At 40.3% G+C, this 18,408-nt stretch overlaps 1 protein-coding gene across 3 annotated transcripts in view; it reads right to left on the bottom strand.

The window, feature by feature from the left end:
* Positions 1 to 2,023: 2,023 nt before the first annotated feature.
* The window catches only part of ACSBG1 (acyl-CoA synthetase bubblegum family member 1), a 71,795-nt gene continuing 55,410 nt past the window's right edge, over positions 2,024 to 18,408 (bottom strand). For 2 of the 3 annotated variants that reach the window (XM_054041583.1, XM_054041581.1), the window contains 5 exons: positions 17,479 to 17,712; positions 14,513 to 14,730; positions 9,383 to 9,522; positions 7,594 to 7,840; positions 2,024 to 2,336 (listed from right to left, as the gene is read on the bottom strand). In XM_054041583.1, coding sequence (XP_053897558.1) covers positions 2,260 to 2,336; positions 7,594 to 7,840; positions 9,383 to 9,522; positions 14,513 to 14,730; positions 17,479 to 17,712 — 916 coding nt within the window. In that variant the 3' untranslated portion in view covers positions 2,024 to 2,259. The remainder of the gene's footprint in view (positions 2,337 to 7,593; positions 7,841 to 9,382; positions 9,523 to 14,512; positions 14,731 to 17,478; positions 17,713 to 18,408) is intronic. The other variant, XM_054041582.1, reaches the window with a different exon arrangement.

Genomic DNA, 18,408 nt, shown 5'->3' on the forward strand with positions numbered 1-18,408 from the left:
TACCATTTGTTGTTTTTTATAAGCCTAGGCTGCTGACTTGTTTAATGCTTTGAGTAGATTACTGAAAATCATGTGTTACAGCAAGTAGGTTGTAAGAAAACATGCTCAACTGTACCTCCCCTGTACATATATCTTATTGCAAATATCAGTTAAGGACAAACTTTTTGTAGAACTTTCAGTTGCTTCAGTTGGTGCTATCTTCTTCCATTTGATAAGGACCAGATATCAAAATCAGGCTCTTTAAGCAATTTGGTTTGGTGAGGAGGAGGAGTTGTACCACAGAGGTTTGTAAAGATATAATATGTAAATAAGATTTCAAATTCTTAACAAGCACATGTTTAAAACAAATGATGTTGTTGGGACATAGTAGCCAAACACACACACCTCAAAATCCTTGCTGTAGGCATTTGCGAAGTGCTGTAGGCATTTGCGAAGTGCTGCAAATAGATGAAAACGTCAAGATGCCTGGTATTCCAGTTAGTTTTCTGGCCTATCAGCACAGGATTGATTGATTTTAAATCCTGGATTTTAATTGTTTTGCATTAGTACTTTAGTTCTTTTACTAAAGAAAGGGTGATTCTTGTTGATAACCATTAAAACACTGATTCTCAATTACTTCTACTCTAAACTTCCTGCTTCTTTTTGCTAAGCAGGAAGATACACTAGCTGTACACTTAAGCAATTGCATAGTTTAATTTAATCAGATTCTTAAATTTTTACTTGCAATTTGTATCAAGATTTATTTAGATGGAAATTCAAATTCAATTAAATGCACAAACAGCATTTTAATATTTTTTTATTAAACTACCTTGTGATGGGTACAAACTTTTTTTCTCATCAAAACATGTTTTGCATTTAAAATGAACTGATTTATTAAACAAAGGAATTATCTCTAATTAGTGAATTGAACTGACTGTTTCTAGTCACTATGTTCATCAAGATTTTAGTACTAGTAGAGCTCATCCTCTTACACCTAGTTTTTAGTCAGATTGGAAGAGGAAAACAAGCTTTCCCTCCCCCCCCCCCCCCCACACACACTTCCAATTAGTTTCTTAACTTTGAATGAACTAGTCATTGAACTGAACTAGCTGAATAAACAGAAATGAAGAAAATATTCCCTCTACACCTGCAGAAAAGACTACTGCTGTCAAAATCTGGTTGAGCATTTTAACAAACTAGTTCCAAGTACATAATCAGAAATTCCCACTAATTCAGTGCTTTGATTGGTTTTTAAAACTCAACAGCAAATGTACTGCTTTATATTTAATTTAAATGATTAATAGATAAGCTTAGGCTTTAGATGCTGTCAATTTCAAATTTAATTTTAAATAGTTTTTTTTAAATAAACCTGCATTTAAATGTTTTTTTACAAATCATTACTTTTATCCACTCTGACTCAGGTCCCCTGCATTGAGTGAGACATTCTTTGCCCTGGTCTAGGTTTTGATCTTGGGCTGTTATTTCTGATCATGCCCACCAACTGTCATCACTTGACTCTTTGGGAAATGCTAAACTAACGTGTCTTTCAGCATGAACCAAAGATTGAAAAAATCTTCATTGTCTTTTTTTTGGGGGATGGTCAATCCAGAATTCACTTGACAAACTACAAGGCTGGAAAGCGGAATTAATAAGGTCACAATGTGTAGCATTTCTTTTGGTACAAGACTATTTAGATGCTCTTCACTGAAAACATTATAGAACTGTTGATCTTTTAATTTCAGTTATGGCTCAATGGCCATTGATACTATGGGGATGTAGCAGTTTCATTAAGCAGTGCCACTTGATTAGTTATGTCTACCAAACATTTGAACTATAATATATTTAGCCTATTACAGAACTATAAAAACTGTAAGGAAATATCGATTAGGGTGTTGCTTAGTCTTATCTTATTCTTTTACCCAACCTATAAGAATGTGAGCTACATCCTTACAATAAGCAGTTACACCCACATTAGTATGTCATTAAGTTTAACTCATTTAAGACCAAAAGTAAAATATTCACAATGACAGGGCAGTAGGAATACTTATCTGTAGCAAGAAATTTTATTACTTTGCAGGCAGAATTACAACTAGAACTTTATATGGATGTTTCTCTTCTAATGCCTGTTGCATAGGGTGCAAAACAAATGATAGGTGTGCTTGCCTAGAAAAGTAAATCCTCAAATGCATTTGTTGGGAGCTGTTTCCTGTAACACAGAGTTGGTGAATTTGTTTTGCTTCTTGGGAAACTTGCAGACAATACTTGGCACGAAGACTAATTTTATTCTTTGTAAAATGAATTAATTTCATCTTTGTATTTTTCAAGCACAGCAGGTCGTTTTAATTTCATCGTAGGACCTAAAAAAAAAACATACCACCAAAAAACAAACCAAAGTTGATTACAAGAGGAGAGAGAAATTACAACAAAGTTTCCTAGCTGGAGGATTAATGAGTCCTAGTACATCATTCCTCCAAAGGGACTGACTAGTAGATGTGTCCGTTGCTTCAATGGCTGATCTCTCATAGGAACTGTAGAATAGCTGGGGCAGAAACAGAAGAGTTCAGTCCAAAGGACTTGTGGACAAAGCAATGTCAGGCTTCATGAGCAGAGGTAACAAAGTAGCTACTTCCCAGTTTAATAATACTTTAAGAGGACTAATTGAGCTTTCTCCCTTAATGCCCTCAGTTAAAGAGCCCTCTCTTACAGCAGGTCTACACTACTGCTTAAGTCAATCTAATTTGTGTTGCTCAGGGGTGTGAAATCCCCCCGAGCGACACAAGTTATAGCAACCTAAGTGCTGTTCACACCAGCGCTATGTCGGCAGGAGCGCTATGTCGGCTCTCACACTGACATAGCTTCTGCCTCTTGCCGAGATGGATAATATGCTGATGGGAGAGAACTCTCGTCGGCATAGAGCATCTTCACCAGACACACTATAGCATCTATTTATTACAAGAGCCCTGGACTTGACATAACCTGCAGCCATCTGTGCACTTAGCCACCATGGGCTGGAAGTGAGGACACCACATAGTGAGAAAGAATTTGGCCTTGCTTAGGCAGACAAAAACATCTGCACAGTTGCAGTGCTACTAAAGATAGCTGACCTTGGTCTGGGTGTCTGTCTCTTAAGTTTTTTGTTTTTTTGTTTGTTTGTTTTTTGCTAGAGTTGCTTTACTGATAAGAAGAAATTGAGAGTTCTTTGCTGTTGCTAGGGAAACGGTCAGCCCATTAGGGGTTATTTTGAGTTATGCTATGTTTTGAATTACATATAAGAGTTTAGATAGTGTGTGTACTTTGGAGAAGTTCTTCTGAGAGGATTTCTATGAGTTTGCAGTCTGACATCTACCTCCCCAGCACCTAGGAGGAAGGCCAGCCACCAGAAACCTGCTGCTGTCACTGGATACCACCTCAGACTTCGGGTAACTATATTCTGGGGTGATCTAGGTTATTTCTATTTTAGATGTATGCTTTGTACTCAATAAAAACAAGGATTTTGGGGTGGAAGCATTTGTGTATTTACCAATAATTTATCAGAGGGAGGTGCTGTCCCCCCCATTGATTTGTTTCCTGACCCCACCTGGGAAACAGAGATTAGTTACCATAGTTTTGCATTCAAATAATCCTGAGTAACATACTCACAGGGTCTTCTCAAAAACTGCATCTTGCTTTGGGTGAAGCTTTTTTTGTTTGTTTACTTTTCTCTCTATCCCCTTCTCCCCCAATCTCATGTGATATGCATTAAAGACAGAATCATTATAATACTGAAAGGAGCAAGGAATGTAATAACTCAGCATTACTGTAGCCAGGGCTCAAATGGGAGTTGGGAGATATAGGCTTCCTTCACTCACGGAGGCTTAGGGGATAGCTGAGTCAAAATGGTTGGAGAGAAGAAACTGAGTATGCCCTCAGCTACACTAGTCAGGAGGGTGGAAGGAAGCAGATGCAGCCATAGCGGATACTGCTATCAAAAAAGGATCCAATCTCACATGCATAGGATGCATGTTAAGAGTATAATTGGTGTAGCTAATCATTGACGATATAAGTACAGAGCCTTGAAGGAGAAGCTTAATTTGAACCTGAGACAAAATGAGTCAAGAAACTATTGGAGGGATTTAAGTCAGTGGGATGAGATGTAGTGGACAGGGAAGGTAACTATAGCTACAGTGTGGATGGATTTGAGTGGAAAGAAATTAGTCATCAGGGCTGCAGAAGTGGATGCATTATTTCCCAAACAACTACCTCAACTTGCAGTAGGCCCCACTAGATGGGCCCCACAATTCATTTATGCCCAAGACACTTCCTTTAAAAAAAAAAATCAGCTTGGAAAAAGTCATATCTATCTACTTGGTAAACATGAACCCCATTCCTATAAAGGATACCCCATTGTTATAACCCTATTTGGTTAGAGGAAGGATGACATGCTGTCTGCAGTATTAAAGAAATAGAATTTAATGGATACCACACTGCTATTTTTCTGACATCTCAGTTCAGCCACAAACTAGAATTTGGAATTTTGCTGTTCTGAAATAATGTTGTGGCTAAAGGAATCAAGATCTCAAACTTTTCATCCACCAGCACAGTTCAAATTCACTTGATAGGAAATCATTCTGGTATTGGACAACTGGCACGTGACTTTGGCACTTTTTAAATTTTTACCCCTAGATAGTATCCAAGATGCTGCTCAAGGCAAAGATTATAACCTGGAAGAAACTAACACTGACAAAAACAAGCCCCCCACAAGTATATTAGCCTACCACCTTTGACATGTTCCCTTTCCTCCTTTACTAGAGGTTCTGTGTATTTGGCAACAATGTAAATCTTTCATACAATATGTGACACAGGGCCAGAAAGGGTTAAGTATCCTGCATGATAAATGACCCAAATTCAACCTTTAGACTGAGACATGTTAGAAAAGTATGTAAATGGTAATTAGGGCCACTCTCTGTCAGATGGGCTAGAACTCTGAAATGCAAACCTGTATTGTTAGAAATTAGAGGTGATACTAATTGTGTGTGTGTACTTATATCTTGTTAGAGGTTAACAGTGTAACCAAATGGTTCCTATCTATGCTGTATTCTGTTAATTCAGAGATCAAAAGGAGATCTTAACATTCAAATGAACTGTAAACATAATATTACTGTATTCATCTCTCTTTGAAGGATATAACAAATCGCCTGTGAATGTTGGAAAACAGGCAATTGCCTTATGTTAATCCATGTAGCTAATTACCAATTATGCTTAGGAAACAGGTCTACTTCAAAGTCTCTACGATTGCCTATTGTTCACCTAAGGACTCCTGTCAAGAGAAGGCCTGAAACTACAATGCTCATAATCTCTAATATAAAACTGATCTCAGAATGGTACTCATGTCTGTATGTATACTGATCTTTTAACCCAGGGCAGCCAACCTGAGCCTGAGAAGGAGCAGAATTTACCAATGTACATTGCCAAAGAGCCACACTAATATGTCAGCAGCCTCCCGTCAGCTCCCCGCACTCCAACCTGCAGCGCCTCCTGCCCGCCGGCAGCCCCACCAATCAGTGCCTCCCGCTCCCTCCCCATGGCTCCCGACCACTGCAATCAGGTGTTACACAGTGCACAGGAGGCTCTGGTGGGGGAGTGGGGGGAGGGTTGAGCAGGGCCGGCTCTAGCTTTTTGCTGCCCCAAGCAGCAAAAAAAAGCGCCGCCCCCTGAGGCCCCCTGCCGAGCGCCGCCGGAAACGCCCCCCCAGAGCACCGCCCTCCTGCACACACCCTCGCCGAGCTCCGCGCCGCCGGAACCCCCCCAGCGCCGAGCCCCGTGCTGCCCCCCCACCCGCCGAGCTCCACGCCGCCGGAACCCCCCAGCGCCGAGCCCCGTTGCTGCCCCCCCGCCGAGCTCCGCGCCGCCGGAACCCCCCCCCGAGCACCGAGCCCTGTGCTGCCCCCCCACCCGCTGAGCTCCGCACTGCCGGAACCCCCCCCCAGCGCCGAGCCCCGTGCTGCCCCCCCCACCAAGCTCTGCGCCGCCGGAACCCCCCCCCGAGCGCCAAGCCCCGTGCTGCCCCCCCACCCGCCGAGCTCCGCGCCGCCGGAACCCCCCCTGAGCGCCAAGCCCCGTGCTGCCCCCCCCACCAAGCTCCGCGCCGCCGGAGCCCACCGAACCCCCCCCGGAGCGCTGCCCCCGTGCCGCCCCCCCGCCGAGTGCCGGGCCGCGCCACCGGAGCGCCCCCCCCCGCGGAATGCCGCGCCGCGCTCCCCCCGCCGCCCCTTACCAGGTGCTGCCCCAAGCATGTGCTTGGGTGCCTGGTGCCTGGAGCCGGCCCTGGGGTTGAGCGAGGGCATAGCAAGCTCAGGGGAAGGGGTGGAGTGGGGTCAGGACCAGGGGCAGAGCAGGGGGTTGAGCACTGAGCAGTCCTCAGCACACTGGAAAGTTAGCACCTATAGCTCCAGCCCCAGAGTCAGTGCCTATGCAAGGAGCCACATATTAACTTATGAAGAGCCGCATGCGGTTCTGGGGCCATAGGCTGGCCACCCCTGTTGTAACGAATACTTCCTTTTTAAATAAATTTTAGTTAATAAAGATTGGCTGTAAGCGTGTATTTGGGGAAGATCTGGGAGGTAATGTGTCTGATCTTTTGGGATTGGTAGAACTTTCTTATATGATGAATAAGATTTTCAGTAATCCCCATCATATTTGACTTGGGTGTCTCAGTGGAGGCCTAAGGCTGGGTTACTTTAAGGGAACTGTGTTGTTGGCTTGTGGGTAACCAGTGAGGTATTATAGAAGCTGTTTTGTGCTGGCTTGGTAAATCTAAGTATTGGATTAGCCACCAGCTTTGGGGATTGCCTGCCCCATTCTTTGCAGTTTGCCCGAATTGAGTAATCTCAGTGTGGCTCCCCTGGGATCCTGGTCACACAATACATCTTTAAATACTTACAGGAGTCCACATAAATATTCTGTATTTCATTAGTTAGAAGTTAAAGTTGCTGAAGCAAGAAACTAGAACATCTTTCACCAACAGATCTTTAATTATTGCTCATAATTTTCCCTCCCCACAAAAGACAGGCTCTGGCTGCCAAATGACCTTGATTTCCTGGTTAATTTTTATGCAAGGTTTACAATAAGATTTTGTTTTCTCTGATTAAACTGACTTCATTGGACCATCTTCTAAAAAGAGAAAAAGCTGTGGACACAATTAACGATTATTAAGTAGATTGGCATATAGATTATATAATTTTTTTTTTGTATTTTTGATTCTTTCACCGACACCAGAATTGTAGGACTTCTTGAATTTCTTAATTTAAAAAAAACGGAACAAAGATAACTTATTAGTATGTTATATGAAGGTTTTTATGAAGCTCCCATATTTCACAAACCATAGTTTAAATTTCAAGTTGTAATATGATTTGATTTTATCTTGGAGTGGTTGAGATCCCTAAGATTGTATCAATATCATTGTTCTGTAATCTGACAGTGTGAATTGCTATCAGATAATTGCCACTTGTTTGGGAAGAGCTATATAACTCCCAGCTCCACCATTCCTGAGAAATAGTCATCCCAATCTTACAGTACTCCACACCCCTCCTGTATTCACTAAGTATCTCAGTATAGATTAGTATGCAGAGGTCTTACCAAATTCTCCACCAGAAATGGAGAAATCTCTTTCCAGGACTGTCCATTTCTGAATATGCTGAAAACTGGCCGTGGACTTCATGTTGACTCTATCGATTCCTTCTTGAATGGCCTGGTAAACAGCCTGATCTCTTGTTGCCACAATCTCTGACACTTTAGTGGCTTTGCTGCCAATTTTCTGGCAGAATTCTCTGGCTTGCTCACTCAGATTGTCAGTAGGATCGGATGTTTCTGGGTCCAGAGTACTCTACAATATCAAGTGACAGAGTTTCAGTATTAATGGCTTGCTTCTATAGGGCACTAAGTGTCCTCAATCCCCACTCAAATCAGTGGAATTTGAGGGCAGCTCAGAATATCAAAACTTAAGTGAAACAGTCCAAACTGCAGTCCTAAGTCTACAAAATGGGACCATTTGTAGACTGTTGCTAGATAAGATAGTTTGTCAATTTGGCCACATAATGTGAACATGCTGGCTAATATGTGATCGTCATGTATGTGATGTTATCACATTTGAAACATGTTAAAATATTTAACATAGAAAAAGCTCTGTATATACTTTGAATAAGTTACCACTGTGGGTGTGTCTACATTGCATTAAAAGTCCTGGCCTGGGTCAGCTGACTCGGGCTTGCAGGGCTCAGGCTGCAGGGCTATGAAACTTCAGTGTAGACATTTGGGCTTGGGCTGGAGCCCAGCTTTGACACCCTGTGAGGGAGAGGGAGTCGCACGCCCTGGGCTTGAGCCCAAGCCCAAACCTCTACACTGCTATTTTTAACCCTGCAGCCCAAGCCCTGGAGCCCAAGTCAGCTGATCTAGGCTCTCAGACTGGGTGCTGTGGGTTTTTTATCACATTGTAGACATATCCTGTGTTTTTCCAAATCAATTGCATTGTTATTTCAAGAAATGTATTCAAGATGCTATTTACAAAATAGTTACTGAAAATTGTATAGTTCTGTTTGATCTCTCAAGTCAGGGCTGCTGTTTAAAATTAGAAAAAAATATTTTTTTTATACTTGGTGGTGGGGAGGAATCAGTGACAGAGATAATAAATGTAAAGGGTGACTAAGGCTGGGACACCCGAGACAAGAAGTTTTATATAATAATATACTGGGCCCTTGTTTTCATTCTGTTACTATAATATTTGCATTTTAACAAAGGATGATCTTTCCATTGGGCTTGATCCTGTAGCTCAGCTAGTCATAATCTTGTTCCTAAATTCATTCTTAGATTTCTTCCCTAAAGGAACAAATAGGTGGAAAATAGGGTCTGTGAGAAAGCAAACATTCTCTGTCTTAAGCAAAAATTGTAATGAGCAAACATGGCCGAAAAAGCCTCTTGTGTAAATAGCTATGAAACTGTGTTGCCTTTGGTTTTTTATGTATTGAGACTTTAAACTTCTAAGGACTCTGCCTGTCCAGAGTGACAACAGCCGGTATAGAGAAGGCAAATGCTGTACTCTCTCATGGAGACTTCACTTCTGCTCTTTCAGGTTTTTCTTAATGAAAGTGAATTTGAATTTTAGACTGAAAGTAAGTCATGTTTTGTTTATGGAAGAATATTAGAAATGAATGTGAAGTATTTCTTCTGCTATATAGCATAAGGGCCAAATCCTGCTTGCTCACAGCAAATCTACCCGTGTGAGTAAAGCCAGCACACTTTGCTCTGTAATTTGAACATTTTTCCCAATGTGGAACCACACACACACACACACACATATTTGGAAGGTTTTAGATCTCAGGAGTTTAGTGGGGTGTGATTTTTTTCAAAATCAACAGTAAAAGTAGTTTACCTTTAAGGTCAGCAACATTGATAAGAACTTCTTTTGATCTCCAATCAACATAGCATTGCTAACAATGGGCAATTCCTTTTTGACCTCATCTTCAATTGGGATCGGAGGCACATTTTCACCTCCAGCTGTAATAATTAACTCTGGGCATAAAAAGAAACTTATTAGTTGAATTCAAATAATTTCCTCACGGCTATCTAAGGGGTGGGCTGAACCATTTATCACGTTCCTCCTAATAGAAGATACCAAGAATACCAATAGCTTTCAAAGAGAACAAAACTTGTTTAGATGTGAAAATTAACCTTCCTGAAAGACAGATATATCCTTTGCAATATCCCTAGAGGGCGCTCTCTTGCTCTCTCTAATAAACACAAACACACACTATTGTGCATACAAAGCAAAACCCTTTATACCAGACTGCAGATAACCTAAACTCTTGGTTAATTGAAGATTAATTATGACTCTCGAGGTGTTACTGATAACCTGGGATTTTCAGCAGTTAGGCTCCCTTCAGTGCTATCTAGCATTCATTCTCTTTGTGCTCTAGTGTTGCTAAGCTGCGAAAAGCCCTTTCACAGCAGGCACCATAATAAAAAGCAATCTTAAAACCACCAAGAGGGGGCAGGCCAGCACAAGCAAGCACATGGAGCGGGATCTTTAGAAGAAGCAGATCGGCACAGAACAGCCAGGGAGTAACTAGGCAGTCCAGAGTAGGACTGGATGAATAATGGATTTCTTGGTTTGCAACCAATTAAATAAATAATAATAATTGTTTAGGGTCAAATGAACAACTAAATTTTTTGAAATTTTCAGCAAATCAAGACAAAATGTCATTCCATTCTGAACATTTCGTTTTTTTCAAAATCAGAATGATTTGTTTTGTTTTTGACCATTTTAAAATGTTTTTGATTAGTTTTATTTGAAAAACAAAGGACATTTTAAAGTAAACAGTCATTTCAAATTTTAAAAAATGATTTAAAAAAAGTCTGTGACATGGCCAGAAAGGGTTAAGTAGCTTGCAGGTTAAATGACCCAGGGTCAACCTTTAGAGACAGGCTAGAACTTTGAAATGCAAACCTGTATTGTTAGAAAATTAGAGGTGATACTAATTGTATGTATACTTATATCTTGTTAGATGTTAGCCATGTAAACAGACAATTCCTGTCTATCACTATAGCTATTGATTCAGCGATCAAAGGGAATATTAACATTTAGACGAATCTTGGGTGAAATAATGTCATTGTCTATATGTCCCTTTAAAGTTTGTGGTAAAATGTATATGAACTGTTTAATGGATAAATTACCTTATGTTAATCCAGGTAGTTGATTACGTGATGTTTGGGAAACAGAAGGTTACATTAAAAGCCTATTGTTCACCCAGGATTGTATGGTCAAGAAGCTGCTAGAAAACTGTTTAAAAGACTCTTGGGAACTGATCCTTTCAGCTCAGATCTGCTTGATGCTTTATGCAGGGGAAGCTTGAGTCGTAAGACTTAGCTCTCCAGTCCTTCTGAATCACCCTAAATATGAACTTTGGACTAAACCTATGGACTAATTCTGAAAGAACTCTTCGCAGCTACAAAGCTCAGCATCTCTACTATGAATCTGATCTCAGAACTGTACTCATGTCTGTATGTATACTGAACTTTTAACCAATACTCTCTCTCTCTTTTCTTTTTTAATAACTTTTAGTTTAGTTAATAAGAATTGGCTGTAAGCCTGTATTTGGATAAGATCTGAAATAGTCCTCAACCTGGGAGGTAATGTGTCCGATCTCACTTTCTTGTATGATGAATAAGATTTTTAGTAATCTTCATCATATTTGACTTGGGTGTTGGGTGGAGGCCTAAGGCTGAGTTACTTTAAGGTAACTGTATTTTGGCTTCTGGGTATCCAGTAAGATATTATAGAAGCTGTTTGAGGCTAACTTGGTGAATCTAAGTACTGGAATGACCACCAGCTTTGGGGATTGTCTGCTCCATTCTTTATGTTTAATTAAGTAACCTCAGTGTGGGTCCCCTGGGACCCCGGCCATAAAATTCATAAAATGTTTTGATTTTTTCAGAATTTGGGGGTGGGGAAAGTTGACCAAAACAATTTGCCAAATTTGACAAAATTCACAGAATGTTTGTGTAGCAAATCTGTATCCTTCATAGAAAACAAAGTTTTGACTGAAAAATTGCACCCAACTCTAGTCCAGAGGACCAGGAGGTGGTGCCTACCTTCAGAGTATGTCTAAAAATAACTTTAAAAATACCAAACAAGTGCATCATTCTTGTGCTATTTTGCTGATTCCTCTTGATAAGGAAGGAGTGTGCATTTTTATTTGAATGTCTGTCAATTAAAGTAAAATTCTTTGACTATTACAATTCTTAATACTTTGCACCATCCCGTAAGCAAACTACGAGTGCTCCACTGCATTAAATGTGTGTCCTCTGCCTGTGCCTAAAATAAAATATGTCTTTTTAAATATATAAAACATTTTAAGAAATAATGTACTCTGTACAGAACAGTGCAGACAAATGGACTTATGTGTACTATTGTAACTGAATGTCATACATTAAGGGACCTGATCCTGGAAACACTTATATGGAAGTACTCAACTTTGCTTACATACTTCCATTGAAGTCAATGGTACTATTGCTGCACATGAAGGTAAGCAACTGTAAGTATTTGCTGAATCAGTTTCTTAGTTGCCAGTAACATATTCAGTATTAACTAAGAGGCTTCTTGTCTGTATTTTAATTTGGTTCTTTGCCAAAATCTGTGGTATTGAATACAATAAGATGATAGAAACTTGACTGTTTCAGTGGAATTATGTTTTTCTAGATTATCAGAATTTGCATATTGAGTAGATATTAAGTCTGGCAAACAGATTAGTCTAAGAAGGAAACAGAGGAAATGAGAAGGAAAGAAAAGGTTATGGAAAACTGACGTGTCTTGTTTCTTACAAGAAACACTAGATTGTCTGACTTGTGTGCTGTGTTATGGTAAAACTACCATTTGGCAGTGAGTTGTGAGCTAGGGAGAAAGTAGAATAGGGAGGAGAAAGAGGTGACCTCTGAGGTTCAGTGTTTACTTTTAAACCAGCTTATTGCTCCTTACACACCCCCTCTGAGATATCCGATACGTCATAGATCAGCATTTCTTTCAAACTCCCTAATCGCGATAATCTGGTGTCTCAGTGTTTTAATACTCTGTGATACAAAAATAGTTATCTTTAGCAAGTTTTTTAAAAACTTGAATGGGGGAAAGCTTAACAAAGGTAGCACAATTCAATAGCTTAGTACCTGATCCCATTTGTTACTGAGCTTTATTCAATTCAGTGGCACTTGAGGGAACTCAGGGGAAATTGTTACTCACAGGTTTGGGTCCTAACTTCACTAGTGTTCAGGCTCAGCTTTGGAGGCAATAGGGTCTATTATATACTTTCCCTGCCCGTGTGTGTTTTATATACAATAGCCATCGGCTAAATCCACATAAACTGGCACAGTCAATACTGCACAATTATTTTCCTGGATAATATGATGTGTGTACAGAATTATTTTATGAAGTACAATTTATATTTCTAGGATGAGGGATTACACTGTGCTTTATCATATCTTAAATGTCTGGCTACCCCTCCACAAATCAGATGTTGATCTAAACCTTAGAGTTTTCCTCTCCCTCAACTTTTCACTCAACTTTTCCAAACCCGCCAGAGCCCCTGTAATTTTATAACAGCTTCTGCCCCACCCACAATGAGGTTCCATTAAGGGGGTTCTCTTATCTAGCTGTCTCTGACATGTGATTATTCAAATCTTAAGAACTACTCTGGGTCAGAGATATCACAAAACAGCATAATTTGTCCCTCTCATCCTTGATGCATTGAAAGTCCTGCCAGAACTCATGAGAACTGAAGACACCAGCCAGACCTGCTGAGATGGATTTCAGCAAATGGAGGAGAGATGATGGGAGAGGGGGGATTTATCTGACCTTCCAACATATTTTAAATGGTTTAGACTTGGGTTTGAAGTTTGCATGGAAATTCAGGCAGTATTTATTTTATCCAAACTGGCTCACTTAGCCTTAACTTATCTTTAATTTACAGTGTTTATTTATTTTTTAAATGGCACTCCCATCACTGAAGGTATAAGTGCAATGCAAACATTAAGAAAATCGAACTGGGCCACTTTGTTAAAGAATAACAATGAGGGGAAAGGAAAAGTAACCAGAAAAGGAAAAGGCAGAGAATTAAGGGAGGCCAAAATGATCACATTCAGTGCAGGCTAATTATACATCTAATAAAGCCCGCCAGGACTAACTGCACATGGTAATGTTATCCTGTTACAAATTCACCAGCAAGTGCATCTACTTCCCTCCTGATTCATCTTGTCTTCTGGGGTTACAGTTACTCATTACACAAGATAGTTTAGGAAGCATCTGAACTGTGACAAAATATCTCCCTTCTGAGTATGTATCTTGGAAGAGAGCGTCCAGGCAAACAAATTACCGAAACCTTCCCATGGCAACATTTCAAGCAAAATACTGTCACCAGACCCAACTATTCCTCTTTGTTTTAACTTATCCTTCTACCCTCAAAAATTAGGAGGGTATTGTTCAAATGGTCTGGAAACATGGAGCTTACAGCCATCTCAGATGTCCAGCTCCCACATGGCAGTAAGGGTACAATGAGTTTTCCTATTTCATTAGGCACCCTCTTCTAGCATGTAGCCCCATGACTCATAACTTAATACAAAACATAGTGATTGTCTAACATTATTGTCTGAATATTTTGATCAGTAAGTAAGGCAAAAGACCTAGCAAGATTCAAATCAGGATTGAACATTTACATGGATAACAAAATATCCAGAATTATTGTTAATGCTAACAAAATGAATATTGGAAGGGAGATGAAATCTCATGTTGCAATGCTTAAGCCAATCTCGAAGGATGAGACCTTCCTGGGAGCAGATTCTCTCACATCTACTTATTGTGAGGTTTCCTCTGAAGCACTTGGCGCTGGAGTTGGAGACACTCAACCAGGTGGACCACAAGCCTGATCCAATAAGACATTCCTATGTGCTTATCTGTTATATGACTGAACAACACTGAATAGTTACTTTAAAATGTTGGGAGGAGACTGCTTTTTACCTTTAATTCTTCCAGTAACATAGAGGAAGCCATCCTTGTCTAGTCTTCCTATGTCTCCAGAATGCAACCACCCATCATCATCAATGGCTTCTTTTGTTTTATCCTCCATATTTAAATAACCCATGAAAACAGTTCTTCCCCAGAAACAAATTTCTCCATTGCCGTCTGCATCCTCATTCACCAGTTTCACTTTGCAGCCAGGCACTGCTTTGCCACAGCTACAAGGGAACAAGAAGGAAAAGATTCATATGGAATGCTAGAAAAGCCAGATAAAATATAGAGCGAACCTTTACAATATCTCATCTCAAAGACCTTGAGAAGGTATAAACAAACACATTCCCATCATTGTTAGAAAGTTACGGGCCAGAATCTCAGCTGATGTAAAGCAGCAGTGTAAGTGGAGTTCTGCACATTTATACCAGCTGAGGATTTTGCCCTGTGTTGCTATTTAAGTGTACTTTTTGTTTCTTCTGGAGCATTAAAACACTTCTCTGCTTGAAATTTCACATTTGCACATTATTCCCTCTTAAGTAGGCCAGCCCTTCGGTTTAATAGTTGTGCTCTGCACAGCATGCAAGAGACTGAGTTTGACTGACGCCCTGGGCCAAAGTGTGGTGGAAGCAACATGCTCAGCTTCTGGCATGAAGACTGTCTTGAGCTGGAACACAGAGCCTTGAAGATGGGAAGTAAAGGAAAGAACAAAGAGAACCAAATCTCCCAAGTCTCAGTCCAGCACTATATCCACTAGACAACACCGCCTCTCAAGTTCAAGGCTCAATGGACACCGTATCAAAGTGAATCTAAATTTTACAGTAAAGCAACCTGGAAATACTATAGCAGCTTTTCATACATTAAAAATAGAGCATTTTACTGAATTACATATATATTTGATATTCAATTCATTCTGTCTTTTCCCAATTTTCTGTTTTCAATTTGTTGCAGACTTTTGTAGTAAAAATGCATAAATATGTGGTAGAAATTGACAAGGGTGAAACTAGAAGTTTTAGCAGCTGGGTCCAGTGCAATAAGGGCTTTTGCCACCTAAGTAGATGTGGGAGGCAATGAAGCAGTTAACAGTCTCAATGTTGGAATTGTGCCTCTTTAAATTAATCAGTAGGAGGGTGAGAATTAATAGTCTGGAGAAACTACAGAGTACTTGATAGTTGTGTGGATATACATTAGCCAGAGATATAAATAATTAAGAATGCAGACTATCAGCTCCAGATTTTTTCAGAATTTGCTGATGTACTACATTGTTGCACACAACTTGACTGCACTCATCTCTTCTTGACAGATGCTAAAGAACATATCTGCTTTGGGATCTGATATCTGCTAGTAATTTGTATATCAAAAGCCTGATTCTGTATTCACTGAACACTCAATTTCTCTTGGGCCCCAAAGAGGCAACAAAAATGTATTGCAGTGCTGCATTTGGACTGAAACTTTCCTGAAGTCTGATATTCGTATGCTAGTGAACATCATATCAGACAGAATATCCAGAGTATTGGCATCTTGGAACATTTATACTAGATTTTTTTCAGAGCACAACTGATTCTTCATTCTACCACTATTGCATCAATGTCCTTTTCCACAACTTGCTCAACACTGCTGTATACTAGAGCTGGACCAAGCCCGCTAAAAATCACAGCATCCTTTGTGAAATCACGGCATTTGTAGTGCTAGAATATTAATGCCATCGCCTGGATGAAAAGAAAACATGACAGGAAAGGGGAGAGAATTGGAGAATTGACAGAAGGAGAAAATTGTTGCAGATTAAAAAGTACAAAAAACACACAGTCAAGGTAATTTCATACTTTTGAAAATAATTTCTTATTGTTTATAATACTGGTTATAAGAGAAAAGAACTCTTGGAGAGTCACTCCACATTCATTCTAATCTTTCATTTACATTTAGGATAATTGGTTGGAAAAATAAGGTTCTAGGAAGGCACCTAGTTCACTAAATCACTCAGCAGCATAAATGACACAGGAATGAATTCCATAATCTCGCGTGAAATCTGATCAATCAGGCTTTGCGTAGCTGCCCTGTTCAGGAAGTGGAGGGAAAAACGCACCCTGATCCAGGGCAGTCTCACCCTTTTCTCTGCCTATATAAGGTTCCTGGCCAACTGAACCTGGGAAGAAAGACCCAGTAGCTTCTTCCACTGTCCAGCCCAACACTCTTTTCTGTATCAACATATTCAGGGCTGGTCTGCTCACGTCCTGGGCCTGCAGCCCCTATACAATCATTCTACTCAGGTGCCTCAAAGGTTGGGCAAGGGTTTGGGGTGAAGGACAAGTACCACCTATCAAACTTTTGTAAAGCTAGTACAGCAAACCATGTGTTAGCCTTTTAATAATGGGACTATGTTAACTTCACAGATGTGTTATTGGGTCTCAACAGTTAAAATTACAGCAATAATAATCATACATGTAACAGAATGAGTCAAATCTGCATTAATGCAGGGCTTCTGCAGAATGCCTGGTGTTACTGCTTTAAACAAGGTTTACATATTAATATTTATATGAAAGCTAGATAAAATCAATAGTTTCTTTGCAAAGTTATTACAGACAGGTCATCTCATAGTCTGGGTGCACACAGCAGTCTGGTTTTTACAAAGAACTCAACAAAGCTGAATGCTGAGGAAGAATCAAGAGGCCAGGTTTAAGCAAGAAGGACATTTACTAGCCTTATAAAGAGTGTTTCATAGGATGTTGTTTTTACTGTGTATTTATTTACACTGAAATACACAGATTTTGACTCTAAAAGTGAAGACAAAGACTTGGCAAATTCACTTAATATTGTGTAATTCTATACCATGACTTAATTACCCAGAAACTGACATAAAAACAAGGAGGTGAAAGAGGGAGTGGGAAAGAAAAACAGTGGGAACAGGAGGCATCATGGGCATTCTCATGTTGGCAGGATTGTTTCATTTCTGCTTGTAAAAGGTTCTGTAAAATTACCTGTGACGTCTGTAAACATATGGCCCAGACATGCAGTGCGGGCCTGTGGTCTCGCTCATCCCATACGCCTGGTACAAGGGGATGTTCAGACTCAAGAAGAAATCCAGAGTTTCTGTAGTGAGAGGAGCAGCACCAGAGAAATGCTTCTGACAGTGGGAAAATCCCAGAGCACTGCGGATTTTTGCAAGTACTAAGTAGTCTGCTAATCTTGTTCGAAAGGGCTTCAAGTCACTGCTGAGTGGAAAACACACAGAGAAAGACAGGGGAATCCAGAGGAAATGTAAATAATTTCCAAAACAAACCAACTTTGTGTTTCAATTACACGTTCATCATTTGGTTTTGGATGTCTAGGCACATTATTTCCCATTTGTATCATTTACAGGATGTCCTTCCCTGAATACTAACTCCAAATACCAGGGATGTTCCAATTTTGCAGGTTCATGAAGGATTGGTGAAATGCATTGTGGAGATCACTATTCCTTGATTCTTTATCACTTAAATATGTGCTAGTTCCACCAAAATCTATGATAATTAAGATAACAAGAGCCTCATTGTCTGGGCAATTTGAGAAACCTATCTGGGAAACTGAAAAATCAGACAAGTAAATCAGTACAGACATGCAATGTTTTATGGGTATGTGTACACGGCAAAGAAAAACCTGCAGCTGGCCCATGCCAGCCAACTCGGGCTCATGGGGCTCTGGCTGAGGGGCTGTTTCATTGCTGTGTAGACTCCAGCAGGAGCCTGAGCTCTGGGACCTTCCCACCCCATAGTGTCCTAGAGCCCGGGCCCTAGCCTGAGCCCCGAAATCTACACAGTAATGAAACAGTCCCACAGCTGAGCCCCGTGAGCCCGAGTTGGCTGGCATGGACCAGCTGCAAGGTTTTCTTTGCTGTGTAGACCTATCCTATAGGATCTTCTCCTCTGCTG

The sequence above is a fragment of the Malaclemys terrapin genome, chromosome 10 (assembly GCF_027887155.1).
Source record: "Malaclemys terrapin pileata isolate rMalTer1 chromosome 10, rMalTer1.hap1, whole genome shotgun sequence".
Taxonomy (NCBI): Eukaryota; Metazoa; Chordata; order Testudines; family Emydidae; genus Malaclemys; species Malaclemys terrapin.